The following is a 12,458-nucleotide window of genomic DNA, read 5'->3' as shown; positions in this document are numbered from 1 at the left end:
ATGGGCTGCTGGGTAACTGTACTATCAAAAAATTAAAGAAGTCATCACTCTGGTTTTAGCGAGTGAACACCAGCATATTGTTCCTATGTTAGTTAGCAGCTGCTAATCAAGCTTGCAAGTGTTAGCTGGCAACTTGAATTTCCTCTTTATCGAATTAAAATGTTCCTGTGAGATTAATAATAAAATCTTTGATTTTGCAGATATTTTGTTTTACACTTTTTACACATCATTTACACATAGTCCATGATAATTTGTTGATTAAAAGATTAATTAAATTCTGAATTATCCAGGTTCCCCTTAGCATTTCTGCTATTTCAGTCAGAACTGCTAAGGTGAACCTTGGAGCCCACGTGCATGAGAACCGCTCACAATATTAGAGAGTAAAATTCTACAATTCCATAACAACTGAACAAACTCCATGTGATGAAGGTCATGTGATAAGGCAAGAAGATTTGCGATAAGTGAGTACACAGAGCTTAATCTGGGATTGTTTTGTTAACAACAATTCCAGATCAAGGTCAAGATTCCACTGTGAAGCCTATTTTCTCACTCACACAAGCAGTTATGTATATTAAAAAAAACGAATATAGAACAAAAGAAGAAGAAGAAATGTAGCTCAAATTTGAAGAAGTAAGCCAAGTCTTCCTCTTACACCTGAATGGACAGTACACTATGGACACAATTATACAAGTAAGAACTTTCTGTGACTTAAGGTGAGTGATGGTAGAGTTAGGATATAAATAATCACTCTCTGAAAACTCACACGCTGCAAAGTCACATGCAGTGTATAAAACACACACAAGGCCACACACTGAAACACAGGAAGCCAACACTGTGCTTGTTACAAAGCACAAAAAATGCACTTAAATCACACTAAGAACCAGTATCTTGTTGTTTTTATTAGAAGGAAGTCAATAGAATCACCAAAGCTTACAGCAAGTGGAAGCCTCTGAAGTAAGTGACAACCTAATTGAAAAATGCAATTAACCAGTAGCAAATTTATTACTACAATGATGACAGTCAACTTGAGGTAAACTTTCCCCGGTTACGTGTTGTGGTAAATGTCTTATTAACCCTTTGAAGAAGATATGTGCAGGTTTTACTGGCACATAGTCTTTGTTTGTGCTGCATTTGAGAACATCCTCTCCACGCCGACAAAGGTTTTTAGCAGATAAACCATATGTGTGTGTTCTGGCAAACAGGAAATGTTGGCAGGATATAATAATTTCCCCCCCACCTTTTTTAAGTGAATGAAGTGCACGTGTGCATTGTCTCGCAGATGGATTGGAAAGAGGGACACGGGGTGAGCGAAGGCTTGTGTGCATGTGTGCCAGTAAGCAGGGAAAATAGTTCCATGCCACAAACACACAGACACACACACGCACACACACTTCACACATCTCTCCCATCATGCCAATTTATCCCAAATGTAGGGGTAGAGGAAAAGAGAGGAGGAGGAAGGGATGGAAAGACCTTCCACAGAGTGAATGATGTCAATAACACACAAAGCCTCAGGGGAGAAGGCTGGGTAATTGTTGTTGTGTGCGTGTGTGTTGGTGTGTGTGTGTGTTTGTGTGTCTGACGATGCTTACCATACAGTTTCTTTTGTGTTTGCCTGCTTTTTGTTTGTGTCCATGGGTGGCAAGGGACATGCTGTCATGCTCCTTAAAGCTGTGTGTGTGTGTGTGTTTGAGTGTGCGTTGTTTGTGAAATCCTGTGCGTGCCAGTGAGTCTGCGTGAGTCAGGTTGTGAGAAAACAAGTGCATATCTGTTGCTGAGTATGTGTACTGAGAGTTTACTAGTGTGCAAACAAGGACTCAGGCGCAGTTCCTTATCTGAGTGTGTGTGTGCAACTTTTAAAGTAGGCAGGTAGATAATTAGTTTAAAAGAAAAATAAGATGCTATTAAAATTAATGTAAAAAACATAATTAAAATACTATTGATATCTGCTTTGTTCAGTAACTGATTAACACACATACAGGCCTGTTTGGCTTGCTTTTCAGAGCATCTCCTTCCTCCCCATCACTAAATTGACCTTACGTTTGACTTCACTCACTGTGTAGCTTGTTTTCAGTTTGGGCAGTGTCACCTCTTTCTGTTTTTCTCCACCTAGCACTCTCCCACTGCTCCAGGACTCCAAATTCCCCCCTCCCGCTTGTTCTCCACCCGTGCCCTGACCTCTGCCTTTGTCTGTGCAGGTGGGCGAAGGCCGGAGTCTGCTTGGGGAGGCCAAAGAGCGAGTGAGCGGTGCCCGGGCTTGACCGTGTTCGTGTACATTTTTGTTCCCTGTTGGTGTGTGTCTCTCCAAGTGGTCTGGAAGTGAAAGCTTTAAGGTGTCCTGATGAGATGCCTGGGATCGCAGCCCGAGGAGCTCCTGGCGAGCCTGAGACAGCGCAGCAGTTAGCTCTTCCCTCTCTTGACACTCCCGCCTTACAGTGTCCTCGAGTAACGTTACCTGGATATGAACAAAAAATGAATCGTTCAGAGGATCTCATCAACAGCTTTTGTTTTATTTTCAAATAAAGAAGGAACAATTCACCTCTGTTTCAGTTTCTCATGCACACATATTAATATTAACCTATTTTTTATGAGCTAATCAGCTTTGAACCAAGCTTAGCTCAAGTTCAAAGCAGTAGTTCAAAGCTGACTCAGTCATGCAGAGATTTAACAAATAAAATACACTCTGTACTTCATTTGTTAAATCTCTGCATGCCTGGCAAAAATGGCTAAATATTTACAGTTTAAAGGAGGGGTTGTGACTGTTTGAGACCATAAATGGCAAATATGGATAAAGTGATTAACCAGGGCCCTGTGCAAGTTTTATTTTTCTGTAAAACATACTTACTGCATTCGCCTCCTCACCAAATATCCCAAGCTGCATTAGGCATCCGGCTTGTACCTGACTAGTGTGCAAACTCTGGAAGGAGTGTTTATTGTGTCAACCCCACGTGCACGTTTGCTTTTTTGAGCTATGGTGTGTGTAAATGAGACAAACCAGTGCAAAAATCACCTTTTCACTACACAGGATGCACAACGCACCAGGGCCCCAGGAACAGGAAGTAAAGGGTTGGGTTTATCTCACAGGCAAACATTTAAAAATTAAATAGGCATTCTTTTAAAGCCTTTCATAGCTTTGTCCTAATTTTACACGCATTTCCCACCAATATGGCACATGGCAATAAAGACTGCTTATTGGCTCATTTAATTACAAGCATGTGCCATTTCAATGGTTTGCATCATTATGGCCATCTGCTGTTTGATAACACACACGTGTTGCTTGCAGCCCAAAAATGGTGAAGTGACAAACCTAATCACCAAAATTTAACAGATACTAAAAGGCGGATCTTTGTAAGCAGTCTGTGTGGACTCAAAGCAATTAACACCACACAAATCTTACGGCAATCACTCCCACATGCTTTTAGCACAACAGCGGGGTGATGTATAGACTGCACAGCTTCCATAATGGATTTTTTACACTCTAATTATGAATTTTAAGGGAAAAAAAAGGCTACTTGACTTGCATGAAGAAAATAACACTTTAAAGGTTGAGTGAGGCATCCTTCTTTTTCAGATTTTGCTCTACTGGCCATCTGGTCTATTTATTTCTCCTTGCAATGTGTTTATATTGTGTTGTTTAGCATGTTAGCATGCGCCACATTCACTTTCACTCTTAGATGCAGTGTTTTGTTTGCCCATTCTACCTTCTCCCCAGGCCTGTGTGTAAGCAGGAATACCACTGTCGCAGACTGGCTGCAAAACAGTGCTCTTATTCCAATATTTACAAAACCAGGGCAGTGCACAGACAGCTAGCTGACTGTGTGGTATTTGGTAGATGTGCAGTTGCTCAAGAGCATTCATACAAGGAATAATAAAAACAGAGACACACTAATATCCACCTAAAGTCTGATAAATTAAGCCATCGGGAGGTATTGATTCTAAATTTACATTTGTTGAAAAAAATTGTTAAATCTTTTACTTGTTTTTGTTACTTTTATCAGTGTCATGAGGTTCATCAGTTTGCTAACAGCACTAAAAACTGAAACAAATGTGAAGAACCGAAATGGGTCAATCAACTACATCTCGGAGCTAGGCTAAGCAAAAATGCGCTGCTCCTGTGTTTGTCTGGACTCTTAAATGCTAACACTTTCACAGGCGTGTCAGATAAAACCGATGATTTAGGCACCCTGAAGATGAATGAATTTAATCCAGAATAAAATGAAATATGTTGCTTTCAGATTTGTCTGAGTAAGCATTGGATGTAAATTTTAAGCCTTTAATATTCTCACTAGCCACACTATACATCAAACACTCACAAAGCCATCATTTTTAAAAACATGCCAAAAAATGCTTTAATGTGAGTTTTGCGTGTGTTTTTAAAGTGTGTGTGTGTATGTGTGTGTGTGTGTGTGCGTGCGTGTGTGTGTGTGTGCGCGTGTGTGTGTGTGTGTGAAACATAAACGCACTTCTTGACTTGAGAATGTGACTGTGAGATTGTCTCTGTGTGTAAATACTGCTCTGGCCCCAGGGTGTACATCCACATCTGCTTCTCAGACAGGCCCATCATGGAGGACATACAGTAAATGCGTTTATACCGGCTTTTCATATTCATATTTTATATATAATTATCTGTCTACAATTGTCAGCATATGTACACGTGTTAACAGATGCTTGTGACACACTTTTCCAGCTTTGTGTGCTGTGTCGCACCTCACGCTATTATTGTGAGAGTGAGTGTGTGTGAAACTGTTTGCACACGTTGGGCCACTTCCTAAGTGTGTGTATGTGAGTCTCCATCCTGTATGTTTATATGCAGCCATGTGTTAGATCATGTAAACGTGCGTGTGTGCGTGTGTGTGATGTCATGCATGCCAGTCTAGCTGCAATCATTAGGGGCTCCTAGTGAGAGCAGGATTACAGGGCTATTAGAAAGAAGTCACACGCAAACTTACAGAGCCCCTGCTTTTAATCTTACACAGTAAACCACATTCCACTGGCAACACACACACACTCAAATGCACATAAAATACAGTTTAAGACCCTCATCAGCATATACATACTGTATTTAGTGATGCAGATCTACTGTGGAGTGCATGTTTGCACACGCAACGTTGCATGTGGTGTGTGTTCTCTCTGTTGTGTGACTTCAGTGGTTAGTGGGGGGGTTAAAGGTTAGCCATTTGATCCCCCAGACACAGTGTGACCTTTCCCTCTTGTCCTGGTCAGCTGCAACAAAGCCACAGACAGACAGGAGGGGGAGGGAGACAAGGAGAGTCCGGGCAGGGACTGAGAGTGACTGAGACAGAGACAGACAACATAAAGGAATAGAAACAGAGTTCAGGGGACGGGCAAGAAAGAAAAAAACAAAGCAAAGCAGCGAGAGGGGAGAGATTCAAGCCGAATAGGAGAACATTATGCAGTTATTGCTGGCTTGATCTCCATACTGCTCCAGCCACAGAGTGACACGCTAAAGAGGCCACAGCATCTGCAATGCTATTGTTTGAATATCACTTTTTTACAGTTACTAAAGGCTCCACATTATACCCCTTTTTAACCAGTTAATGCAAGTACCACATGTCCCCAGAGTGTGTATGTTTCAGCTTAAAATAACACACAGCTCATTATTTCTTCCACGCCTGCACAGTTTTGAGCTCGGTTTCAGCATCTGCAACTTTAAATCAAACTGGAGCTGCAGCTACACCCGCCTCTTTCAGGAAGAGGTCTGTTCAGAGCAACAGAAACAGAAATAGAATAAATAAAAGCATGTGATGCAATGTAACGCTTAATAAAAATAAAAATGTAACTTCTAACAAACTTTTAGACTTTGTGGTTCAGGTAATTATGGACACTGCACTAAAATAATTTTGCCTTTTGGATTTTTTCTTCTTCTTCTCCTTCTTCTTCAGGACAGTATGTCCTTAGAAATGAAAAACTGAATCATGGCTGTACTAATGAATTATGAGCATGTATTCTCCCTCTTAACCTGCCAAACTCACCTCCAGAATACACTGGAGAACCACAAGAACCAAAGTTAGTCCCTCTTTGTCTGATTTTTCTGCTGTTGGTGCATATGTTTATGACTTTTTTTGCTGAACCTCAATAAACTGCTTTAATCAGAAAGCTGAATCGACAATGGACAGGCTTAGTTCATCACATTCTGGACCTGACGTGACTGCTGGTGAGAGGTCATTTGAAGGAAGTTGCCAAGACGCTGCAACAGTATCTGACCAATGAAATGGCATAATGACATAACAAGTTCATAGTCGAAATCCAGTGACAATTTTTCATAGAGGAAAGGGCGGTGAAAGCTCGCATTTGAATAGGAAAGATGATCTAGAAGCGTTATACTGATTGATCTTCTCTAACTACAGTCACAGCACAGTCAAATATGGTGACAAAGAACAGAAAGGCGGGATGGTGATGGGGGGAGAAGCCGCTGTGCTGAAGGTCCATGAATGACATTAAAAGAGCATGTCAGCTGTGAAATTGGCATCAGGACACCTTGAACTGGCTTAACCTATTTGGACAGGCGCTCCGAACGGGAGGCCGCTGATGAGATGGTGGGCGGACAGAAAGGGGGAGGGTCGTTAGAGGGCTGACAGATAGTAGCGATACAAAGCTCAGCTGCATGAATGAGACAGTCATGCAGAGGAAACCGAGGTGATTAAGCAGTGATGAGAAGAAGATGACTTGACTTTAACGACCTTAAAGATTAGGGATGGATGGGTCTCCGCTGATGAGTCTTCTGTGAGTTTTGCTTTTACTTTGAAGTTCAAACTGAACATTTCTTTTAACAGAAACAACTTAAAAAATACACACAAAGATTTTTAACAGCCTGTGATGCTTTTATGTGGCTGTGTACAGTAAACAGTTCAAATAAAAATGCAACATAAATGATCCTAAAGCACTTTTTCTTCATAATTTATTATTTCACTGTTGCTTAAACTATTGCAGCTCATATAGTGGGATGTCTTCACAATGTGTTTCAACTGAAGATTAAACGTTTAAAGCTGGACTTACCTTGGACAGAGACTTTTTAAAATAATTTTTTTGGTTTTGTACATTACAGTGAATTTTAAATGAAACAACTCAGATGTAGCTTTAATTCAGTGTGTTGAGCAAAAAGATTGAATAAAACTTTGAGAAACTAAAGCATTTTTTAACGCAATACCTTCATTTCAGGGGAAGTAAAGTAATTGGACAAATTAAATAACTGAAAATAAAGTGTTTATTTCTAATACTTAGTTGAAAACCTTTTGCTGGCAATGACAGCCTGAAGTCTCGAACTCATGGACATCACCACATGTTGGGTTTCCTCCTTTTTAATGCTCTGCCAGGCCTTCACTGCAGCGGCTTTCAGTTGCTGTTTGTTTGTTGGCCTTTCTGTCCAAAGTTTTAACAAGTGAAATGCACGCTCAGTTGGGTTAAGATCAGGTGACTGACTTGGCCATACAAGAATACAACCGCTTTGCTTTAACCTCCTGGGTTGCTTTGGGTTATTTTGTGTCATTGTCCATCTGTATTATGAAACACTGTCCAATCTGACTGCATTTAGCTGGACTTGAGCAGACAGTATGTCTCTGAACACCTCAGAATTCATTCGGCTGCTTCTGTCCTGTGTCACATCATCAATAAACACTAGTGTCCCACTGCTACTGGCAGCCATGCACGCCCAAGCCATCACACTGCCTCCGCGGTTTTACAGATGATGTGGTATGCTTTGGATCACGAGCTGTTCCACGCATTCTCCATACTGTTTTCTTACCTCACTCTGGTAGAGGTTGAAAGTTCAAAGACCGATCTAGCCTTTTTATTCTTGAGGCTTATGAGTGGCTTGCAGATTACAGTGAACCCTCTGTATTTACGTTCATTCAGTCTCCTCTTTATGGTAGACTTGGATAACGATACGCCTACCTCCTGGAGAGTGTTGTTCACCTGGCTGGCTGTTGTAAAGGGGTTTCTCATCACCATATAAATGATTCTGCAATCATCCATCACTGTTGTCTTCTGTGGACGTCCAGGTTTTTTTTGCATTGCTGAGTTCTTTCTTTCTTTCTTTCTTTCTTTCTTTCTTTCTTTCTTTCTTTCTTTCTTTCTTTCTTTCTCAGGATGTACCAAACTGTAGATTTTGCCACTCCTATTATTGTAGCAATTTCTCACATCATTTTTTTCTGTTTTTGCAGCTTAAGGATAGCTTTTAGCTCCTTTGACTGCACGTTGTCTGTTCAAAGCAAAATGTTCCCGATGAAAGCACAACACCTCAAATCAACCCCAGGTCTTTTATCTGCTCAATTGATAGTGATACAATGAAGGAATTGCCCACAGCTGTCCATGAAATAGCCTTTGAATCAATTACCTTTTGGTCTCTTTAAAAAGCGACACATGTTAAGGAGCTGAAACTCCTAAACCCTTGATCTAATTTAAATATGGGTGCAGTCAAAGGAAAGCTGAGAATCTACAAATTATGCCCATGTCCAATATATAACTATAATTGGAATAGATTTCAGTAAACTATGTTTAGTTAGGTCCAAATATATAAGGACCTAAATGTAAATACTAACTGTGGCTCTAATTACTTCTAGTAATGTGAAAGGACAGAAAATTCCCCCGTTTCTGGTTCTTTTTTTGGTTGTTCCACTTAAATTTGGAGAATTGTATTCGTCTGTTGGTTTACTTCTGCCCTTTGCTCGATATTTCTGCTTTTTACATGCTGCCTGTGTTCAATTAGCCAGTCAGTCTCTTCAGTATATACACAAACCACTGTTCACTTTACAGTTGCCAGAACTTGTACTTTACACAGCGTAGCTTTCCAGGCATTTCCCAGATTGTATTCCCTTTTTCATTTTCTTTTTCTTTTTAACTTTCAAAGGCTTCCCTGTGTTCCTGCTTGGCTTCTTCATCGCTTACTTTTACACCGTTTTTTTGGACTCTCTTTTGCCTCCCCCTTTGTCTCTGTGTGTATGACCTTTGTCTGAAATAAAACTTTAGGGTTCTGGATTTTATCTCTGGCCGGCTCGCCACAAATGATTTAAAAGTTCTTACATGCCTGGTACACATTTTAATTACAGGCTTCTGAAACTAAATTTCCAAAAAGCATATTGCCAAAGCAATATTAAAGAAAAGCACTCTGAGAGCACAAACTTTAACCAAGGCAGCTAAATCTCTGGGCAGCATTTACTTTTAAGGGAACTGTGGTGTATTATGGATTCATTTAGTTTTCTTTGTTCTTTTCAAACTTAATTTAAAAAGTTTGTTGTGCATTAAAAATCAGATAACGGCAGCATGATAGATGTTTACTTTGATTACACATTCGTTGTGTAGGAGTAGGTAATGGATAATAAGCATTGATTTGTAAATATCTAGACATGAATAACACGAGCTTGTTATATAATATTACACTGCAGTATATTTCTGGAGTGTAAAATTGAGGTCAGAGGTCAGCTATAATGTGATATTTAGAATACCCATGTAACAGTATCATTTCCTAAATGTTGCCAATACAAAAGAAGGCAGCAGATTTTTAAAAGTATGAAAATTTGACCTTCTTTGACCTTGAAGAAGAGGTCAGAGGTCAAGAAACATAATTTTAAAAATCTCTATATGGCTTTATTATCACTTTGACCATCAGATCGATCTATGAACCTTGGAGGTCAGATATCAAATATTTTAAATCTGTATACATTACTATCTATGACAATATAGACCACACTGTAAGAATCAATGTTATTGTCAATTTTGGTCAGTAAATCATGAAGTTGACCTTTAAGACCTTGGTGGATTCAGGCCAAATTTTGGTGGACTATTAACAGGACCCCACCCCCACAAAGTTTCATCAGAATTCACTTAAAACTCTCAGCTATGGTGTTTATAACACACAGATACAAAAGCTCCCAAAAACATATAAAAAATAAAGTCACACACACACAGAATGTTTGGCAAAGTCAAGCTCATCACTACAGGAAGCTCTCCTTCCTGTCCCGTCTTTGTTCTTGTTCATAAAGTTTGCTCCCGCGCTATCGTTCATTCATTCCCTCAAACACGTGCACACACACTGGCCTTCTTTTATTCATTCCTCCATTTGAACTTTTTATATGCACGCCCCATCCTGCTTCCTCTTTGCGCCGCTTCCATCTCTTTATGTGCTGCTTCGCAATTTAATTCGACTCCATTTTGAAACGTACTGGCACAGAAATCCAACACTGCGCGCTCTGCTGCCAAAGCAAATATGAACTCTGTCTGTCTGTCTCTCGCTTCTCTCGCTCTCTCTTCATCTTAAACTTTCTCACTCACTGCCTCTGGTTGTGATCAAGCTAATGTAAATATGCGCTTAATTAATGCGATCCGGCCCTGTGTGAATAGGGATTGCACACGAACAAGTGAAGCTAAGGCAAATGTCTTTGTTCGCAAATGCACACTTTCTGTTTTAAATTCACCTGAAGAACAAAAAAACTGAGAAACCTTCCACGGTTCCACCCATGGTTAGACAAACCATGCACACACCTCTTCCTGTAGTTCAGCATTCTTCTCAGTCATCAGCTTTATCGCTGCTTTAGCCTGGACCAGATTCGCCATCGCCTCCTCTTTTCTCCTCCTCTCCTCACATTGGGTTCTCCTCTTGTCCTCCCTGCTCCTCCACTCTTGCTGCAGTACCTCTTGCAGTTCCCGCAGTTTCATTTCACTCTTCTCCAACTGCAAAAGAAGACATGTTTTAATCTATGAATAAAAACAGTTACTTATAGTAAACAAAAGACTGTTTAAGCAGGACAGGACGGTTTTGAGATGTGGATCTGTTTAAATGATGCTGTCTGGCATTTTGTGGATTTCGAACGGACTCATTAAAATGTCTTTCAGGGATTACGGGGAAATCGAGGTGACATAAAAATGCAAAAGCTTCAAGCGTTTCTGCTTCATATATTGGGGACAACATGTTTTCTTTGACCTCGTCTAGACTTTGTTCCAGAAGTGGGCAGGAAGGGAATTAGCAGTGACAGACACAGTAGGAGCTGAAGGGCTTGAGGGGGGAATTTAGCATTTTACTACACTGGGCATATTCACTGCTTGTCAAATTTGTGATCTTGACACTGGTTTGTGTTTTGCTTTCTCTTTTATTGTTGTCTCCTACCATCAGCAGTTTAAATGTGGGCGGATATATATTTTTGGGTGTGGGAAATCTGCTAACCCGCACGTCATCATCTACTGTTATCACATATCCAACATCTGGATTTAAAATCTGACACAGAAAATTAACAGAATCTTTCCTTTCTAACATTAACAGTCAGATATCAAGCTTTATATGGATTTTTTTTTTTTTTTAATTAATTAAGAGGTGGATTTACACTTCCTTAGTGTGCCCTAGATATTCTGTAATACAGTTTAGCATTGTACGCTGTCTTCTTGGTCTAAAAACAACTTATCAACAATTCAGACAGACCTGGTTCTTGTGATTGACTCACAGGGGCTGCAGCACACACTGTTGGATATGTTTGTGCCTATGTCCAATGCTACATAGAGGTTGGAATTGCATTTTTGATACTTTTTCTAAAATATGTGGACAAGCAGTACATCCATCTCCATAAATTTCACTGTTCGGTGTGGTACAGATGGTATTAATTGAGGGCCACCAGGAAGGGAAAAAAAGGGAGACGTAACACAACAGGTGAGTGTTCTGCAGTCAATCGCCTATAACAACCATCGCAAAAGTAAATCAACGTCAGAATGAAGAAAACTCACGTTTTCAAAGACTAACTGAGACTTGCATGAAAATGACATGCAAGCTGTGGCATGAACTGAAGCGAGCTATTCAATGAAGACGTCCTACAAGCTATTAAGGAACTGATACAGTCCCAATACAGAAATGGTTTAAGGCTCTTTATTTTTACTCCTTATTGTTATGCAAGACTCATAAACAGCTAGAGGAACTTCTACAAGTTCCCAAATTTAGTGGTTAATTTGCTTCTTTTCAGCCCACACTAGAAAAAAGTTACCACTATTTTGAAACATTAGTTTAGTCACATTGTTACTATAACTTGACAAGATTAAGAATTAATTACTAATTAATGCACAAATGTCTGCAAATATTTTCTTGAAATTTTTGCAGTCAATTAAGGCCATGTCAAAAAGAAAGTACACCATCTTTCTAAGGTTTTACATAAGCTATCAGGTCCTTAAAATGAGGTAAATTTAAATACAAAACCTCAGACAACAACACAACAACACATGATCTATTACACCACATCAGTATTTATTTACAAAAATAAGACAAAATTCAGAAGCACTGTGTGAAAAACGAAGTATACCCTTAATTCTTTTCATATGATTTACAGCCTGCGTCACTAGGTAAAATTGGTTGCAACGAGGTAAATACCACTGCACTGAAAACATTCTTGCCATTACCAGCAGCTTACTGCACTCGCCCAAAGTTTGCGCAGGAGAGTGTCTGTTAATACTCGTCAACTACTGAC

At 39.9% G+C, this 12,458-nt stretch overlaps 1 protein-coding gene across 1 annotated transcript in view; it reads right to left on the bottom strand.

Moving 5' to 3' along the window:
- Positions 1 to 734: 734 nt before the first annotated feature.
- The window catches only part of lekr1 (Leucine-, glutamate- and lysine-rich protein 1), a 91,597-nt gene continuing 79,873 nt past the window's right edge, over positions 735 to 12,458 (bottom strand). Inside the window, exons 11-12 of the mRNA XM_084949892.1 lie at positions 10,498 to 10,686; positions 735 to 2,455 (exon numbers count right to left, since the gene is read on the bottom strand). Of these exons, the coding sequence (XP_084806018.1) occupies positions 2,000 to 2,455; positions 10,498 to 10,686 (645 nt within the window). The 3' untranslated portion in view covers positions 735 to 1,999. The remainder of the gene's footprint in view (positions 2,456 to 10,497; positions 10,687 to 12,458) is intronic.

This window comes from Perissodus microlepis, chromosome 14, assembly GCF_051167445.1.
Source record: "Perissodus microlepis isolate ML-2025 ecotype Zambia chromosome 14, ASM5116744v1, whole genome shotgun sequence".
Classification (NCBI taxonomy): Eukaryota; Metazoa; Chordata; class Actinopteri; order Cichliformes; family Cichlidae; genus Perissodus; species Perissodus microlepis.
Note: the sequence above shows the minus strand (reverse complement) of the source record. Positions and strands in the feature narration are given on the sequence as shown.